The sequence below is a fragment of the Salvia splendens genome, chromosome 3, assembly GCF_004379255.2.
Source record: "Salvia splendens isolate huo1 chromosome 3, SspV2, whole genome shotgun sequence".
Lineage (NCBI taxonomy): Eukaryota > Viridiplantae > Streptophyta > Magnoliopsida > Lamiales > Lamiaceae > Salvia > Salvia splendens.
In genome coordinates, this window is record NC_056034.1 from 10330529 (window position 1) to 10349760 (window position 19232).

General features: G+C 38.1%; 3 protein-coding genes and 1 pseudogene across 3 annotated transcripts; 2 read left to right on the plus strand and 2 right to left on the minus strand.

The window, feature by feature from the left end:
- The first annotated feature begins 1716 nt into the window (after nucleotides 1–1716).
- Nucleotides 1717–2504, plus strand: LOC121796539 (annotated as a pseudogene).
- Nucleotides 2505–2755: 251 nt separating this feature from the next.
- Nucleotides 2756–3594, plus strand: LOC121794847 (cilia- and flagella-associated protein 251-like). The gene has a single exon (XM_042193207.1). The coding sequence runs from the start codon at nucleotides 2812–2814 to the stop codon at nucleotides 3337–3339; it is 528 nt and encodes a 175-aa protein (XP_042049141.1). The 5' UTR covers nucleotides 2756–2811; the 3' UTR covers nucleotides 3340–3594.
- Nucleotides 3595–5207: 1613 nt separating this feature from the next.
- LOC121794846 (phosphate transporter PHO1 homolog 3-like) lies at nucleotides 5208–8671 on the minus strand. The gene is made up of 11 exons (XM_042193206.1): nucleotides 8032–8671; nucleotides 7543–7891; nucleotides 7338–7458; nucleotides 7130–7259; nucleotides 6925–7045; nucleotides 6581–6839; nucleotides 6398–6502; nucleotides 6098–6292; nucleotides 5728–6006; nucleotides 5514–5650; nucleotides 5208–5424 (listed from the first exon to the last, which is right to left on the minus strand). Exons 1-11 carry the CDS (start codon nucleotides 8609–8611, stop codon nucleotides 5325–5327), a joined length of 2376 nt encoding a protein of 791 aa, XP_042049140.1. The 5' UTR covers nucleotides 8612–8671; the 3' UTR covers nucleotides 5208–5324.
- Nucleotides 8672–11832: 3161 nt separating this feature from the next.
- On the minus strand, nucleotides 11833–15189 carry LOC121794849 (phosphate transporter PHO1 homolog 3-like). The gene is made up of 10 exons (XM_042193209.1): nucleotides 14597–15189; nucleotides 13996–14323; nucleotides 13791–13911; nucleotides 13583–13712; nucleotides 13377–13497; nucleotides 13030–13288; nucleotides 12847–12951; nucleotides 12300–12773; nucleotides 12084–12220; nucleotides 11833–11989 (listed from the first exon to the last, which is right to left on the minus strand). Exons 1-10 carry the CDS (start codon nucleotides 15174–15176, stop codon nucleotides 11890–11892), a joined length of 2355 nt encoding a protein of 784 aa, XP_042049143.1. The 5' UTR covers nucleotides 15177–15189; the 3' UTR covers nucleotides 11833–11889.
- Nucleotides 15190–19232: the final 4043 nt, after the last annotated feature.

A 19232-nucleotide genomic window follows, 5' to 3' on the forward strand; every position in this document is an offset into this window, starting at 1 on the left:
CCATGAATGATGAGAATAACATCATATGTTCTCTAATTCTAAAATTTCAAACCTTTTGTATTTTAATTATTGCAATTTATGACTTTTGTTTATTTGTTTTTATTTTATTTTCTTCAGTTTTTATAATTTTTAATAAATTTTAATTAATATAATAATAAGAATAATATTTATCGATCTATACATAAATATAAAAGTCAAATACAACAAAATCCATTTTCCTGCCCACTTTTATAGAATATTGATACTTGCCATTATCATAAAATGGTATCAACTTTTAATATACAATACTAAGGCGTGATGGATTTGATACTCCCTCTGTCCCATTTAAATGAAACGTTTTTCTTTTTTGATTGTCCCATTAAAAATGAAACGTTCCTAAAATATAAACAACTCTATCTCTATTTTTTCATTTATTTTATTTTACTCTCTCTTCATTAACTCACAAAACAATTGTACATAAAATCTCATGCCGATTTCCAAATATTTCAATTTAAGTGGGACGGAGGGAGTATATAATAAAGGGTTGTCAAATTAGTCAAATCTCATTTAGTTGAGCTCTCAAGCTTGACATGGTTAAAACTTGGAACCAATAATATTTATTACTCAATGGATAAAATGAAAATTTATTTAAATGTTATCCTCTTAAATCTGATAAATAATATTAATGGCATTCCAAGTCCTAAGTCATTGTCTTCATTAAAGCTCCATGGTTTCAAAAGTTTTCTCTCCATATGTCATCGATCTTATTGTGAAAATGCTTAGTTAAAGATTTTGTGTTGCTCCAAAGTCCAAACATGCTTAGATAAACGAAAGTTGGTTTATAGAATATGTTTTCAGCTATTATATCTCAGTGCTAGCATTGAGAGTTGATTTTGTAATCCCGTAATTCATAAGATTTAGTAATTGAATATTAGAATAAAGCACCTTTTATCTATGAATGATTGGAGTAACAATCTCATCTCTTAATTCGTCTTGCTGATTTTATTTTTTTAATTGTTGTTGCGTGATCTTTGATCCAAATCTTCATAGTAAAGTATTTATTGTTATGTGTTTTGTTTGCTTTAGAGTTAAATAATCTTTACCTTATTTGTGGATCGACACTCGAAGTAGTACATTCGATGATGTATTCTTGCAGTATCGTTGTAATATTAGAGTTATTTTATTAAACTTGTGTGATCTTGCACTTGATTATATAACTCGAAAATTACACATCAGTTGTGATAATGATTATGTTAGTTGTGATGATACATTTAATGTTGTGTTATTTCAACATAAGCTCCGTATTTTATTCAGGTGTCTTGGGAGTAGATGTGGACAAATAAATATTCACGTTTCTACACTTCTATATTTTTCATATCTTGAGCCTTTCTTTTGGTTTTGTGATGATAATGATATTAGTTGTGATGATATATTCAATATTGCATTGTTTCAACATAGATCCATATTTTTAAAATATTGACCCGTGCATATCACGGGTGTAATACTAGTAAATAGACTAAAGTCCCAAAATGGTCCTTAACATATTGCATTTTTTTTATTTTGGTCCAAAACATTATCTTTTGAATTATTCGGTCCCTCACATTTGAAATCAGATCACATTTGGTTCATTTTGGACGGTTCCGTCAAATTTTTGACGATTTTAATTACCGGGTCACAAATCCATCATTAATCCGTCACTAACCGGGAGAAAATGATCTGTCACTAATCCGTCACTGATACGTGAACCGGCGGGAGTGGCGGGGGAGGATCGAAGCTCTCGCGATGAGGCAGATCGAGATCATCGCTGAGCTATGCGAGGACGATGAGGACGATTGCAAACTGATCTGCAAGCCGGCAGCGGTGCACGCGCTGAAGAGGTGCTTAAACGACGACGTCGAGTCGAAGAATTTTGAAAATCGGACGGTTTACTCGACGCATCAGGTTCTGGAGTCGTGGATCCGAGTCGCGAGGGAGCTAATTGCGAGGATCGGAGAGGAAATCGATTCGCGGCAGTGTGAGAGAGAGGCGAGGTATTGCTGGTTGCTGGAGAAGGTGTGGTCGATTTTGAATCAGATCGAAGATTCCTGCAGCTGAAAAATAAGATCATGATCAAGCCGAGTTCCGATTCGGATCTGTTCTGCTTCAGATCGCGCGAGCTCGTCGAGATCACGAAATCGTCTAAGGATCTGAAGCACACGGTGCCGGCGGTGTTGGAGGTGGAGGTGGATCCGATCGGCGGACCAAGGATTCAGAACGCGGCGATGGAGCTTTACCTGAGGAAGGAGGATTTCGCGAAAATTCACCTGCTGCAGGCGATGCAGGCGATGGAGGCAACGATGAAGAGGTTTTACTTCGGTTACAAGCAGTTGCTGGCGGTGGTGATGGGGAGCTTGGAAGCGAAGGGGAATGTTGAATATGGCGATCTGTTGAGCCTGATATTTATGGAGCCGACGTATTTCCCGAGCTTGGACGCGGCGAAGACGTTTCTCGGGGAGCGGTGGAGCCATGAGGCGGCGGGTTTGTGACGGATCAGTTTCTCCTAGTTAGTGACGGATTTGTGACCCGGTAATTAAAACCGTCAAAAATTTGACGGAACCATCCAAAATGGACCAAATGTGATCCGATTTCAAATGTGAGGGACCGAATAATTCAAAAGATAATATTTTGGACTAAAATAAAAAAATGCAATATGTTAAGGACCATTTTAGAACTTTAGTCCCAGTAAATATAAAAACAATATACATATACCGAATATTGTAATGGGGTTTAACAAAGGTTTTAGCACACGCAACCGAATCCCACCTCCTCTCCGGCCGCCGCCAGTCGCTTGCCATGGCTTCCTCAAACTCCACTAAACCCCACCAATCCGATTCCTCCCAGCAGCCGCAGATCCCTGAATCAAGAACCCTAATCCATGAAACCCTCGATCCACCAGCAGATACAAAGACTGCCGGAATTCAAGAAAATCCGAAAGCAGAGGAGACCCATTTGGAAGAACCGAAGAACAAAGATGGAGATGCGGAGGAGGAAGAAGAAGAGGAGGGTGAATGTGGGTTTTGCTTGTTTATGAAAGGGGGTGGATGTAAAGAGACATTTGTGGAGTGGGAGACGTGTATCGAGGAAGCAGAGAAGAAGGAAGAGGATGTAGTGCAGAAGTGTTTCCAGGTGACTACAGCTCTTAAGAAGTGTATGGAGGCGCATTCCGATTATTATGCTCCCATTCTGCAGGCGGAGAAGTCTCTCGAGGAGGAGGCGGTGAAGCAGTTGGAGAAGGAGAAGGAGAAGGAGAAGGAGAAGGAGAAGGAAAAATTGAGTGGGGAAGAAGAGTCGGAGAAGAAGGAAAAGGAGGAAGTTTTTTAGGTAACAATGATACAAAGAAGCAATCTTGATTTGGTGGGACTAATCTTCTTTTTGGTTGCTGATTGTCAGGATTCGGAGAAGAATTTTTTTTGTTTTGAATAATTAGATAGGATATTGAGCTGACCCCTGCAATCATCAATTAATTACATTGGGCATAGAAAGAAGAATTTATCATTGTATACTGCATATCACTGTGTTAACTCGTTGGATCGATTTATTTTGAGGATATTGGCAGTCTGTTTATATAGTTTGTTATGTGCTTCCTTGATATGCATGTTGATTTCTGGATTTGAGTAGTAAATGTGACGCTCTCTGAATAGAGAAGAAGCTTGGATGCTAAAACGAATAGATATGTATATTTGGGAGTTGTTTGGTTGGAGATGAATGTGGAATACTTTTATACTACTTTGTATCCATGAGCTTGAAATGATCATTATAAATGCATCATATATTCAAACTTAAAGAATATAGGAGACTTCTGGAGTTCTCCTTGAACTCTTTATACTTTAATACTTTTGAGTTCTCCTTGTACTCTTTGTATGAGCTTCTATATAGTAGGAATAGTAAAGAGTTCTTGGATTCTTGGAGATTTACAAATTCTATTCTCTTTCGACAGATATCCAAAGGCGACTTCCGTAAGGTTGTCATTCTATCCTCATGTGTAAAGGAGTTACTGTGTCCCTTCAAGATATTTAGCATCTCTAATTACTTACTTTTCTGGTTATAAGAAATATCAGGGTCTACTTTTCTTCCTCATATCACGTACTATTGAGCTTTCTTCTACACATCTCATGTGTAGATAGGTACCTACTACCTACTCTATTTTTCTGTCCCTTTAGGGGCAGATTTATATCATGTCAATGCACGCCATTTTGACAATGGCTACTTGAATGATGCAAGGAATACAAGTGAATTGTGAAACTTTGATTGACAATCTTTATCTTTGTCTTTATGGTCTTTGCAGTCATTTTTCATGCTGTAATGAAAATTGACAGATGTGGAGTTGGTCATTAGGCATGGCTCTGTTCTTTGAAGCAGAATAAATGTTGATAATGCTGAACACCGTTGAATATTATGCAAAGATACTTCTCAATATATGGATTAGACATTTTGCAGTTACAATTAGGCATGTGTTAAAAAATCAAGGATATTACCTAATTTATGATGCAGGTGAAAAATAGCCTCCTTCGCTGACATCTCACTAAGAGTTCAGCTCAAGGTGCACTAATTTTACCATCTGAGCAGACATTTGGAGGTTCTTCATTCGAATCCACTATTGGCCATTAATTCCACCCCATCCCCTGTCATCCTGATTATGGTATTTCCTTCTGTTAAGCTTCTGTTAATAAATTGGATAAAGCATGAGGTAGTGTTCTTACTCTCTGAGTATCCGACATATCTTCAACTTCATCAACTAATGTGATTGTTCATAAACTGGGATCTCCTGTGTTAGAAATGAATAGAGGGAAATTTTGATGTGTACTTTAGTTATTATTCCCTTTAGACGGATATCCACAAGGATTTTATGCATTTTAGAATCCGAAAAGGAGATTCATTGTTAACATGTTTTGTTCCTTGGATTACTTATTTTTCTTCCTTGTACTGCTAATGAAGATAGTAGTACTCCAGCCTTCCCAGTGAATCCTTCAACCTACTCTCTTTGCAAAGAATATGTTGTCCACTTATCTGTATTTCTTCCTTGCAGAAAATCTAGGTAACTAAGAAATACAGTAGTATTGTACCATCTTTATCTGTGTGTTCTTTGCTGTCATTTTTCATGCTGTGTTTAGGTTTGGCAGATTTGAAGTTAGTCATCAACCATGGGTCTGTTCTTTGAATCTGAAATTTGTTTATAAAAACATTTAATATTATGCAAAAAGACTTCACAATATGTGAATTTTACCGATTACAATTTGAAATGTGTAAAGATACAAAGAATAGGACACGTTCTTATCCCATGTACTACAAATCTTGCAGCTGCATTTCTAATCATGTTTGTTTCCATCTTCATCGTAATTGAAAGGTAATGGCACTGATTTGAAAGCTCGGAATTTTCCAACGTTGTTGAGATGTTCGTTCTCCAGCCTGCACATTTAAGAAACTAATTCCATTACACGTGACATATTTATTACCAGAACAAAATTCTTCCATCCAAATTTGAAGACTGTAAAAACCTAAAGAAGTTCCAGAGACCGCGACGAAGGATCTCTAGAGAAGCCACGAGGGTAACCATTGTCTGCCTATGCAGTGAGAAAACGGTGATCCTCATCACAGTCTGCATCCATGCTAATCTCAGCAATACATTCAAAATCTGCAGGGAAAAGAACAATATTAACTGTCAGTTCCCACACCAAAAATCTGCTTCTAGAAAATTCGTGGTCCTCTTACAATGGCTACAAAGTAGACACTCTTGTGTGGGACAAGCAGCTTGTCTCTCAACCATCTGTTCTTGGATTTGCTCTGAAGCAGCCCCCAATCTACAACTATGTCCCAATACGTGCTGAGGATCGTTGCTATGATTGAGGTGGTCCAAGCTATGATCTTCCAGGTAACCCCTTCGTTGAGTGTGTAGGCTGTTCTTGCACAGACTGCTAGGATTGTCGCCAGATATTTCACCCCATTGTAGCCTTGATGAGGGTCTCTTTCATCATAGAGGCGACGCAGACACTGCAAAAAATCAAGAAACCATGAGTTTCGCAGCTGCCATGAACACTATTTTGCTTTCTGATGATTGATTTTAGATTTTGATTCTATGCACCTGCAGGAGGCGCCATACGTATGGGACTCCAGCGATGATGAAAGAGAAGGTGTTGAAAACATCGGAGGATTTGCAGTTGCTTTGCCTGTGTTTGTAGTCTCCCCAACCGTAGTAGCAAATGTAGAACTCTAGACTTCTTAGAGCTTGAACTTGACTTGTTAGCTGGTCTGCTAGGAAGAAATCTGGCAATGTAACCTTCAAGAAACAGACACAAATATGTTTGTAAGAATAGTGTGCATCACTTTGTTAGTTTTAAGTTTTAACAATCAATCAATCACAAGATTTTATGTTTCTTCTTACCTTATAGAGAGGAGCTAAGAGGGAGTGGAAGGCGCAGACGAGTAGAAAATAGCGGCTCGAACGGTACAAGATGTTGAGAGGGCACAGCATGATCACAAACACAAGCTGCACAAAAATATGACAAATGTTTAATCTTCAAGATATGCATATTTCATTAAATATAATTATGGTTAAGATGATTACCACTACTAATCCAAGAGGAAGTAGTTCTGTAATGGGTTTGTAGTCAGCTGTGATTGGATCCATTTCCATGTCGAGATTCGCAAGAACACTAGCTAGAGCCAACACACTCAAACTGAATCCAAGAAGCAGAACCTCTCTGTATCCAAGGTCTGTTCCTTCCTTAAATCCAAATATGAAGGAATAATTCACTCGATACCGCCTCCAGAAATATATGTTTGCAGCGTACATTATCATGTGGAGAACGATGAACCCGAACAAACTGTGAAAAATCTATTCATCTTAGTGAAAAGTTGATGAAAGTTTCAAGAAAATGGAGAGATGATTAGAGTATTGATTTTTCTGACCTATAGAGGGGAAACATGGTTTCCATGTAAATCACTCTCCCTTGGTGGTCAAGTATTTTACGTGCACGAACAATCAGAATCAGTGCTACGATAAGAGCAACTGTGCAACCAAATAGAAATCCTGCAGGACAAAGATTTCATGCATGTTATTTTTCAGTTCTGAGAAGAAAATTTGAGCTTGAGACAGAAAACGCGAATGTCTTACCCGTTGAAAATGTAATTCTGTGTGTTTCCCTTTTTCTTTTAGGCCTCAAAATGTTCATTCCTTTGCTGCGGTTCGAGTTTGAGAAATGCTTGATGAAGGTGGCTTCTACCCTCTCCAACAGCTTGCTCACCTATAATAACACAATAACCACCTTATTTCATATGCAATTTCTACATTAAAAATGGGAATTGTGAATGATTTTTTGTACCTCATCAGAACTGCCCAAATAGGAATTATCAACCATTCTCATATAAGATTTTGATGCACTTCTTTCTGCAACCTTATCATATTTCTTCATGATCTTTGAAAATGCCATAATATTCAGAAAACTGCTCCAATTACACAAGCAGTATGTAAATTACAAAATCAATATCCACAGCCTTAAAAAATGTCTAGAAGTTATATACACATACCTGTAGCTTTTGAGAAGCCTCAGCTTCAGATAAAATCCAACAAAAGCCATCTTTAGCTGTTCTTCTGCTTTCTTCAAATTGTCCTCAGTGAACTCCAAATCTGCCTGGTTAGGAAGATTGAGGAATCCTTTGATTGTCGAGCGAGGTGTTTCTTGAGTAATGTTAAACTTGACCTGTTTAAGAACCTCTAGAGGCGCCAGCCTTTCCGCCTTGATGTCATTCTTCTTCTCTTCTTGAATCCTTGCACTTACTGCCTTCATCTCAACACTTCCTTCTCTCCTATCAGCCTCTGATTTATCAGACGCTGGTATCCAATCTTCTTCATCTATACCAGCCATCAGAACTCTTCCTGCATCAACACAACACCCATCATTATTAGTATTCTAACATGAAACACACTCACACACATCTTGTCTAAAAATTCCAAGAATTAGTAGAATGCTAATTAGTACTCACACACACACAAAACAATCTTGTATGAAAACTCACTGCTTGCTTTGATAGCAGAGGGGCTGTTGGCAAACAATGCAGCTGAAGAAGCTGCAGTATCTGAGGCAAGCTGAGTGGTCTCCTCCACACTATTGGTCCAGCCCTGTGGATGCTCCACCTTCACACGAAACGCGATCAATGCCTCCATCTGCTTGTTCAGCACTGCAGCCTCCTTCATCACCTCATCAACTTTCAACCTATAAAACCTCAGCACCTTATTGAACTCATCATCCAGCCTTCTGAAATACACCATCTCATACTCTCCTCCTTCGTCTGCAGCCATCAGAAACATCGTCTCTGAACGCTCCTCGCCTTCTCGCCTCACGCTTTGGACGAGAATGGCTTGACTCTCAATGTCAGCTGCAGCCTGATGAGAGCTAGGGGTGTTCACCCTCTGTGTCAGGCCGCTGAAGGCTCTGTAAAGAGTTTGGGTTCGCCTCGGACCGGCCGGCTTGGCTGGTCTGTTTCTTTGCTTGAAAACTTGGATCTCTTTTAAAAGGCTTTTCAAGAAATTATAATCTGTGTAAGCTTCTTGCCATTCTGGCACCATTTGTGAAGTAAATTCATTACCAAACTTCATGTTTCTTTTTTGTGAGTTTGCTAATGTGGAGAATGCAAATATCGGTTGCAGTATACATAAGAGTCGATAAAACTATTGATCTAATTAAAATATATTCAACTGAAGAATTTTCAAATCAGGTGGTCCAGTGGTCTTTGTGGGAGTACTTCTTTAACTTAATGAAATGGTACTTCTACTCCTTCAATTTACTTTTGTCAAGATTACTGGTTTTGATATAGATCTAATCTAATTTATTGGTGACTTTTTACTCATATTTAAGTTCAGTGACAAAAGTGTCATTATGTGTGACAAATCTCGTGTGGAAATCATTCTATGCTTTATATATATGTGTCATATTAATTGACCCTAATTAGAACTTAATTTGTTTCAAGTCAAACTTAGTGGAGTAGTAAATTTTACTACTATTGATAAACATACTTGATAGTTTAAATGAAACTTTATTTCCATGAGATACAAATAGATGAATGAAAATTTTATGACAAATCCACATGTTATTTTGAGCTTAATTTAAAATTATTATGTAATATCTGACACATTTTTAGTAATTTTTACTCCCTCCGTCACATAAATATGCACATTCTATTTTCATCCGTCACATAAAATTATGTGCATTCCATTTTTAAGAAAGTTATCCAATATATTACCCTTATACATCAAATTATTTACGACTTATACCACCATTAAATACTACTAATAATATTGGTCTTACTATCCATTAACACTATTTTAACTACTTTTCTCTTATTTTACCAATTTTGTCTTAATTCCTGAGACATATCAATTGCTCATATTTTTATGAGACGGATTAAGTATTAAATTTACTTTAAAAAGTTAGGAATCTTTGAAATTTTAGGAGAAGGGTTCATATATATTACTCTATCTATCTCAAAGTAGTTGAGTCATTTCCTTTGTTTTAGCAAAAGATTTTATTCACTCTCATACTTTACTCTCTTTTCATTATTCTTACTTTATTTTATCTCTTACTTTACTATCTCCACTTTAACCTTTAATATATCAATTTCTTAAATCTCGTGGTCAAAAGAAATCATCAACTACCTTGGGACGGAGGTAGTATAAATAAAGTAGAATTAATTTATTTTACATTAATTATATTTTACAAGTGATTTTTACTGTAAAACACTCCAAATATCCAATTATGCAAAGGTACATTATTCACTATCCCCGTTTAAAATGCATATAGTATCCAACCACAACTAAGACCAATCATAAACCGTTAGATCTTAAAATGAGTAGATGAGATTAAATTTCTCGGATTTTAATAAATAATAGATAAAATATCAACAAAAGGGTAAAATAGTCAATATATTGTAACATAATAATTTTCATGTTTTTTTATATCAACATAGTGCATTACGAATATCAACGCAGTGATATAAGAATCTCACCACAAGTACCAGAAAATATCAACACAGTTTTATTGATATTGTACATGTATTATATTTCTTTGATGTATTTATTGATATAATATCTGATTATTAACATATATGAAAATTGAAATAAAAATTATAAAATTTCATCATCCGATCATTGTCGGAACAAATGCAATTGAGATCTCGTTAGAATCTTTATGAAATTACCTTTAATTTGGTATATTTTTTACGAAAAAATATTTTAAATCGAGAGAGTTACGTAAAGTTAAAATTTTAAGATGATTTTGAAAAGCGATAAAGTGGTTAATTTTAACTACCATATATAATAAATTAATATTAATACACTTATTTAATTATTTTTAATTTAAAATATAATACACTTATCATTATATTATTTTAACCGAATAATATTTGATCTTAATTTTGAATTTGCTAATCGGTAATGGATCATAACCCTATATTTATAACACCAGAAAATACTAACAAAACTATCAAAACGCAGATACAATTATATTTATAAGCCATTGACCCCAGTAATAAATTTCATTTTATCCACTGTCAACATTATTGGAATTTAGAAAGTGACAGTTGGTTGAGCCGTTGTCGTGTTCACATCCACTTGTTCATGAATTTTCAACACCAAAGCAGTACGGAGTACTTTTTTTGGTAAGTGGTCAAGATTGCTGGTTTTATGTCTGATTTCGTAAAGCAGCAAGATTTAAGTTCACTAAAACCACGGATTTTTTTTTTCCATCTCGAGCCTTTTTTGGCATGCATCCTAAGTTCACTAAAACCACGGATTTTTTTTTCCATCTCGAGCCTTTTTTGGTATGCATCCTAAGTTCACTAAAACCACGGATTAAAGAAGCAAGATTTCAAGATTTCAATATGTTGAGAGTTGTTTGGTTATAGACGAATGTGGAATACTTTTTTACTCCATTCATTCCGCGTCATAATGTTTATTATGCCCTCTGTCCAATAATTCACCTTCACCCTAAATAGCAGGTCTCCCATTCCATAAACTTATTTCACTCATATTTTTTATGCTACCAACTTATTCATCTTAATTTTTTTTACATTTCTTAAAACTCGTACTCAAACTAAATGTAGGACTCTTATTGTGGGACATAGCGAGTATGTTATATAGAGTGAGAGAAAAGCAGGAGAGAGGAAAAAATAGAGAGAATAAAGTAGAAAAATAAATAAAGTAAGGAAAAGAATATGCATATAAGGAAATGGCTCAACTATGAAGGAACTTCCCTAAATGAAATGGTCCATGAGCTTGAAATGATCAGTGTAAATGCATAATATATTCAAACCAAAATAAGCTAGGAGCTGCTTGAGTTTTCTCTGTGTAGAAGAAGCATTCCATGATTTTTTAGTGCTGTTTTTTTGGGTGGTTTCATAGCTTCTAGATTAGAGGATGGTCACTATTTCTTTATTCTAGATACAGATACACTCTTTTCACCTATTTAAAAAGTTAAAAAGAAGAAATATGGTTAGTCTGATATTTTCTAGGATATGCCTCGTGATTGTCGCCCGTGGGGTAGATAAATTGGTGGAATATTAAATTTTGTCAGTAGTACTATATGGAGTAATTAAAATCATTGTTATTTTGAAGTAGGGATATTACAGAAAGTGGTTTAAAAAACATCAATTATTATTGTCTGGGATCTTTATCTTTGTGTTCTTTGATGTCATTTATCATGCTGTGTTTTGGTTTGGAAGATTTGACGTTAGTCATCAAGCATGGCTGTGTTCTTTGAATATGAAATTACTAGATTATGCAAATGTGAATTAAACAGATTACAATTTGGAATGTGCAAAAGATCAAAAGAATAGGACATTCTTGTTCTTAACTTCTATACATATGTTGCAGCTGCATATTTACTCATCTTTATCTCCATCTTCGTCGTAATTGAACGGTAATGGCACTGATTTGAAAGCTCGGAATTTGCCGACGTTGTTGAGATGCTCGTTCTCCAGCCTGCATATCAAACAAATTTCATTACACATGATGATTCATAGTATTTATTAGGAGAACTAAATCCATCAATTCAAAATTTGAAGATTGTAATAACCTGAAGAAGTTCCAGAGACCGCGACGAAGGATCTCTAGCGAAGCCACGAGTGTAACCATTGTCTGCCTATGCAGTGAGAAAACGGTGATCCTCATCACAGTCTGCATCCATGCTAACCGCAGCAACACATTCAAAATCTGCAAGGAAACGATCAATCTTAACTATCAGTTATTATGCACCAAAAATCTGCTTCTAGAAAATTAGTGGTGTTCGTACAATGGCTACAAAGTAGACACTCTTGTGTGGGACAAGCAGCTTGTCTCTCAACCATCTGTTCTTGGATTTGCTTTGAAGCAGCCCCCAATCTACAACTATGTCCCAATACGTGCTGAGGATCGTTGCTACGATTGAGGTGGTCCAAGCTATGATCTTCCATGTAGCCCCTCCGTTGAGGGTGTAGGCTGTTCTTGCACAGACCGCTAGGATTGTCGCCAGATATTTCACCCCGTTGTAGCCTTGATGAGGATCTCTTTCGTCATATAGGCGACGCAGACACTGCAGGAGGCGCCATACGTATGGGACTCCAGCGATGATGAAGGAGAAGGTGTTGAAAACATCGTTGGATTTGCAGTTGCTTTGCCTGTGTTTGTAGTCTCCCCAACCGTAGTAGCAAATGTAGAACTCTAGACTTCTTAGAGCTTGAACTTGACTTGTTATCTGGTCTGCTAGGAAGAAATCTGGCAATGTAACCTTCAAGAATAGTATGCTTCACTTTGTTAGTTTAATCAATCAATCAATCACAAGATTTTATGTTTCTTCTTACCTTATAGAGAGGAGCTAAGAGGGAGTGGAAGGCGCAGACGAGTAGAAAATAGCGGCTCGAACGATACAAGATGTTGAGAGGGCACAGCATAATCACAAACACAAGCTGCACAAAAATATGACAAATGTTTAATCTTCAAGATATGCATATTTCATTAAATATAATTATGGTTAAGATGATTACCACTACTAATCCAAGAGGAAGTAGTTCTGTAATGGGTTTGTAGTCAGCTGTGATTGGATCCATTTCCATGTCGAGATTCGCAAGAACACTAGCTAGAGCCAACACACTCAAACTGAATCCAAGAAGCAGAACCTCTCTGTATCCAAGGTCTGTTCCTTCCTTAAATCCAAATATGAAGGAATAATTCACTCGATACCGCCTCCAGAAATATATGTTTGCAGCGTACATTATCATGTGGAGAACGATGAACCCGAACAAACTGTAACACAAGTTCATTCAGCTTAGTAACAAGTTGATATAAATTAAAAGAAAATGGAGAGATGGTGAAGAGGTTTGATTTTTCTGACCTATAGAGGGGAAACATGGTTTCCATGTAGATCTCTCTTCCTTGTTTGTCAAGTATTTTACGTGCTCGAACGATCAGAATCAGTGCTACGATAAGAGCAACTGTGCAACCAAATAGAAATCCTGCAGGACAAAGATTTCATGCATGTTATTTTTCAGTTTTGAGAAGAAAATTTGAGCATGAGGCAGAAAAAATCGAATGTCTTACCTGTGGAGAATGTAATTCTGTGTGTTTCCCTTTTTCTTTTAGGCCTCAAGATGTTCATTCCTTTGCTGCGGTTCGAGTTTGAGAAATGCTTGATGAAGGTGGCTTCTACCCTCTCCAACAGCTTGCTCACCTATTATAACACAATAACCTCCTTATTTCATATGCAATTTCTACATTAAAAACGGGAATTGTGAATGTTTTTTTGTACCTCATCAGAACTGCCCAAATAGGAATTATCAACCATTCTCATGTAAGATTTTGATGCACTTCTTTCTGCAACCTTATCATATTTCTTCATGATCTTTGAAAATGCCATAATATTCAGAAAACTGTTCCAATTACACAAATAGTATGTGAATATAACACCAACAACATTAAAAATATCTGTCTAAAAGTTATGTGTATATATATACCTGTAATTTTTGAGAAGCCTGAGCTTCTGATAAAATCCAACAAAAGCCCTCTTAAGCTGATCTTCTGCTTTCTTCAAGTTATCCTTAGTGAACTTCAAATCTGCCTGGTTGGGAAGATTGAGGAAACCTTTGATTGTCGAGCGAGGCGTTTCTTGAGTCGTGTTAAACTTGACCTGTTTAAGAACCTCCAGAGGCGCTGGCCTTTTCGCCTTGATATCATTCACTGCCTTCATCTCAATTCCCTCTCTCCTATCAGCCTCTGATTCATTAGACGGCCCGTGGCCCGGTATCCAACCTTCTTCATCTATAACAGCCATCGGAACTCTTCCTGCATCATCAAAACACCCAATCATTAGCACTCTCAACATGAAACACACACAAAGACACAGATATTGTCAGAAAACAACCAAGCATTAGTACATAACTCATTAGTAGTGTTCTAACATGAAACACAAAGACAAATCTTGTCTGAAAACTGTTAAAATAGGATTAAAGCTATGTTTCGGGGAATGATTTTGGTCTTTCTTATTCACTATGATGCAAATATACATGCCCTCTTATAGGCTCTCAAGAGTACACCAAGATATAGTATAAAACTCACTGCTTGCTCTGACAGCAGAGGGTGTGTTGGCAAACAATGCAGCTGAAGAAGCAGCAGCATCTGAGGCAAGCTGAGTGGTCTCCTCCACACTATTGGTCCAGCCCTGTGGATGCTCCACCTTCACACGAAACGCGATCAATGCCTCCATCTGCTTGTTCAGCACTGCAGCCTCCTTCATCACCTCATCAACTTTCAATCTATAAAACCTTAGCACCTTATTGAACTCATCATCCAGCCTTCTGAAATACACCATCTCATACTCTCCTCCTTCGTCTGCAGCCATCAGAAACATCGTCTCTGAACGCTCCTCGCCTTCTCGCCTCACGCTTTGCACGAGAATGGCTTGACTCTCTATATCAGCTGCAGCCTGATGAGAGCTTGGGGTGTTCACCCTCTGTGTCAGGCCACTGAAGGCTCTGTAAAGAGTTTGGGTTCGCCTCGGACCAGCCGGTTTGGCCGGCCTGTTTCTTTGCTTGAAAACTTGGATCTCTTTTATAAGACTTTTCAAGAAATTATAATCTGTGTAGGCTGCTTGCCATTCTGGAACCATTTGTGAAGCAAATTCATTACCAAACTTCATGTTTTTTTTTTTGAGTGTGTGTGACAGATTTAGTGATGGAGAATGCAAATATACGTTGCAGTATATATAAGAGTTGAGGAAACTATTTCAATAAAAGAAATATTCAGCTGTAGAATTTTCAAATCAGGTGGTCCAATGGTCTTTGTGAATATTCCGAGACACGTAAACACTTTTAATTTAATCAATTTTTTCAACTCTAAAATAGTATTTTACTGTGGTCAAGATTGCTGGTTCTGATCTATTCCATAGAGCTCTTATTTAATGTAAAGGGTGAATTGTTTTTACCCACTTTTGACATGGTACGTAGGAAATAACAGTATTTAAGTACATTGTCAACATGTCGTTAGGGGTCAAAAACTGTCATAGTATTAAGTTATTATCACAGTGTGTTCACACGATTTATAAGTATAATCGACCCAAATTAGAACTTTTTTAGTTTTAAATCAAACTTAATAAATTGCTATTTGTTGAATGTAGAAGTAGAAGACAATGTATTGTGTTCTATGTTTATTAGAATGATTTCTCGCCCTTAATATAGGAGTTGTTACACGGTAATTATGGAATAGAATCATCCTAATTTTAGGTAAATATGCTCCCTATTAATTACATAATATCTTCTCCTCTAATAGTGTCTCCCTATTTGGTAAGGTGTGTGCATGGTATGTTTGACACTCCCCCTCAAGTTGAGTAACGGCATCCCCGATACTCAACTTGCCCAAAACCCCACTGAAGGATTTAGGATTTACTGCCTTCGTGAGAATGTCTGCCAGCTGTTCTCCTGATCGAACGAAAGGAAGCTCTATGACTCCCCCTTCGATCTTTTCCTTAATAAAGTGACGGTCAACCTCTACATGCTTAGTCCTGTCATGTTGGACTGAGTTCTCTGAAATGCTGATAGCTGCTTTGTTGTCGCAGAAAAGCTGACTTTTCCTCGTCGGTGGAAACCCAATCTCAGTGAGTAGTCTCCTAAGCCAAAGTATCTCAGTTAGACCACTCTTGATCCTTCGAAATTCTGCCTCTGCACTCGATAGAGCCACAACTTTCTACTTCTTGCTTTTCCAAGTGACTAGATTTCCTCCTACAAACGTGAAATATCCTCCAGTGGACTTCCGATCTATAGGATTACTGGCCCAGTCAGCATCAGTGTATCCATCTATCTCGAGATCTTTACTCTTATGGAGCAACACTCCATATCTTTACCTGTCAGGCCTTGTGTGAGACAGGTAAATGAGTTTGCCCACCAATCGTTGATATTCTTCTCGGTCTGCTAACTTGGCGCCGTCTTCAAACTTCAACCCATTATTCACCATCATTGGAAATTTGGAATGTCTGCTGGTTTGCAGTCCAACAATCCAATTTCTGCAAGTAGATCGAGCACATACTTCTTTTGTCGTAAAAATATCCCTTTCCTTGACCGAAGCACTTCTATTCCCAGAAAATATTTGAGAGGCCCAAGGTTCTTCATCTCGAACTCCTGAAATAAGTTTGCTCGCTGATTATTTATTTCCTCTTCATCGTCTCCCGAAATGATCATGTCGTCCACATAAATTATCAAACAAGTCATTTTCTCTCCTCGCTTCTTTAAAAATAGAGTATGATATGAATGACTTTGGATGTACCCATACTTCTGCATTGCTTGTGAGAATATGCCAAACCAAACTCTTGGAGACTGCTTTAGTCCGTACAACGTTTTCTTCAGTTTGCACACATTTCTGCCCCCTGAGTATCCTGGTGGCATCTCTATGTAGACTTCCTCATTTTTTTTCAGCTCGCCATGCAGGAATGCGTTGGTCACATCAAACTGGTGTAGGGGCCAGTCTTTACATGCAGCCATTGCGAGTAATGTTCTGACTGTGTTCATTTTTGCCACTGGAGAGAATGTCTCTTCGTAATCTACTCCATACGTTTGGGTATACCCTTTTGCCACAAGTCTGGCCTTGTATCTTTCGATCGATCCGTCAGCTCGTCTTTTGATGGTGAATATCCAGCGGCATCCTACCGGGTTCTTTCCTTCTGGCAACTTGCATTCCTCCCAAGTGCCATTTCGGATGAGTGCATCCATCTCATTCTTCATTGCCTCCTGCCAGTGTTTGTGCTTCATTGCCTCTATCCATGAACACGGAATCTCCCCGTTAGGGGTGTCGAAACGGGTAGCGGGTATTGGGTACCCGCACACCCGACCCGTTACCCGTCGGGTTTCGGGTACCCGCTACCCGACATAAGAGGGAACGGGTTCGGGTACGGGTATTTGAGTTTCAGGTTTTTGCGGGTATCGGGTATACCAGATACCCGCTTATATACCCGTTTAAATATAAATATTGTATTAAATTTTTTAATTAATATTCGTTTAAGTCTTTTGTCCGTTACCGTAATTTTAATTAATACACGTTTTAGTATTAACTCTGAAGTCTTTTGTCCATTACCCTAAATTGTCTGCTCCTCACACCCGCGCCGCCACCCGCCGCCGGCCGCCGCCCGCACCCGCCACCACCCACATCAGCCGCCGACCCCTGCCGCGAAGAAGGTAAGGGCTCAAGTCAATAACTTCCAGATTGCTGCCCCAATTCCTAAGAAACTGCGTTGGAAATTATTAAAACTGAAACAAGATTTTGTTCTGTGTTTACAAAATATTGCATACTCTTTCATGCAACTTCTTTATGCATTAAAATATAGATTTAGGTGGCAAGTATTTGGGGATGAGTTTTAGAATTATAACACGTAACCTATGTGCTGGATGAGTATTTGGTAAATTAATTTTTTATCAAGCTAGTGCATGGTGAGTTAACCAAATAACTGGTTGAGTAAAATATACCTATTATTCAGATTGTGTGACCATATTCAGATATAAAGCCAACGTGATGAATATATTTTAAACGGGTCGGGTACGGGTACCCGCCTGTCGGGTACGGGATACCCGTACCCGACAAGGCGGGTACCCGTCACTGTGCGGGTCGGGTAACGGGACAAAGATTTTGGCTACAAACGGGTACGGGTACGGGTACCCGCGGGTACCCGTTTCGACACCCCTACTCCCCATCTTCATATAGAGCTGCCTCAAATGCCTGTGCCATTTCCATCAGGTAGCCTTGTGCAGTATTGACAATGGAATACTGAGTTTTCCTTCCTTTCCACTCCGGTGAGTATCTCTTTGGGGGTATTCCTCTGGTGCTTCGTGGAGGTAGTGTAAATCCTCCCATCTCGCTTCCACTTGTTTCCACTGGTTCGTTGTTTGCAGTAGCTCCTTGTCTTGGATCATCAAAATCAACAGTATCGCTTACCATAAGAATCACAGGCGGGGAAGATGGTGTAGCTATTTTACTCAACTCCTCGGGCTGTGTATGAGACTCTGTAGACGGCCCGTTGGTACTGCAGTTCACTTCGTCTGGTGGACCAACTTCTATCATAGAGTCTGTATTTGGCAAGTTTGGATCGCCATGGAGATTTACTGTTTGACGTGGGGAACAACTGACCGGATCTCTAAGTGGTATACTATCACTCTCCTCCCCCTAACCGCGAGGTTGGGTAAAGAAATACTCACTCTCAATGAAATCACAATTCATCGTGGTATATAGGTGTTTGGCTTTAGGATCATAGCAGCGATACCCTTTTTAGTTTGTTCCGTACCCCAAGAAAACGCATTTAACAGAGCGGGGAGCAAGTTTAGATCGGTCATATTTTGGGATATGGACAAAAACAATACAGCCAAAGACCTGAGGTTCAAGGTTAAGTGGTGGTGATATTTGGTGCATGGATGACAAACATCGATGGGTGTTTCAAGATTTAGGATGCGGGTAGGTAATCTGTTGATGAGATAGACTGAGGTGGCTAAGGCTTCGGGCCAAAAATGTTTTGGGACCCTAGACTCAATCAACAGTGCTCTAGTCATTTCGAGGAGAGTCCTATTCTTACGTTCAGCTACCCCATTCTGTTCTGGAGTGTGTGGACAAGTTGTTTGATGTATTATTCCCCTGTCAGAAAAATATTTTTGCATATTTGCATTAATGAATTCTCCCCCATTGTCCGACCTAAGGATTTTAATTGTTTTTCCATATTGAT

Excerpts from the sequence above, each read along its gene's own strand:
- LOC121794849 (XM_042193209.1), bottom strand. The coding sequence starts at position 15,176 with ATGAAGTTTGGTAATGAATTTGCTTCACAAATGGTTCCAGAATGGCAA. Across the intron at positions 13,713-13,790 it reads ATTTGGGCAGTTCTGATGAG|GTGAGCAAGCTGTTGGAGAG; the intron begins GTACAAAAAAAC and ends GTGTTATAATAG. Across the intron at positions 13,498-13,582 it reads CAGAATTACATTCTCCACAG|GATTTCTATTTGGTTGCACA; the intron begins GTAAGACATTCG and ends TTTGTCCTGCAG.
- LOC121794846 (XM_042193206.1), bottom strand. The coding sequence starts at position 8,611 with ATGAAGTTTGGTAATGAATTTACTTCACAAATGGTGCCAGAATGGCAA. Across the intron at positions 7,459-7,542 it reads AGGCTTCTCAAAAGCTACAG|TTTTCTGAATATTATGGCAT; the intron begins GTATGTGTATAT and ends TAATTGGAGCAG. Across the intron at positions 5,651-5,727 it reads GTGTCTACTTTGTAGCCATT|ATTTTGAATGTATTGCTGAG; the intron begins GTAAGAGGACCA and ends TTTTCCCTGCAG.
- LOC121794847 (XM_042193207.1), top strand. The coding sequence starts at position 2,812 with ATGGCTTCCTCAAACTCCACTAAACCCCACCAATCCGATTCCTCCCAG.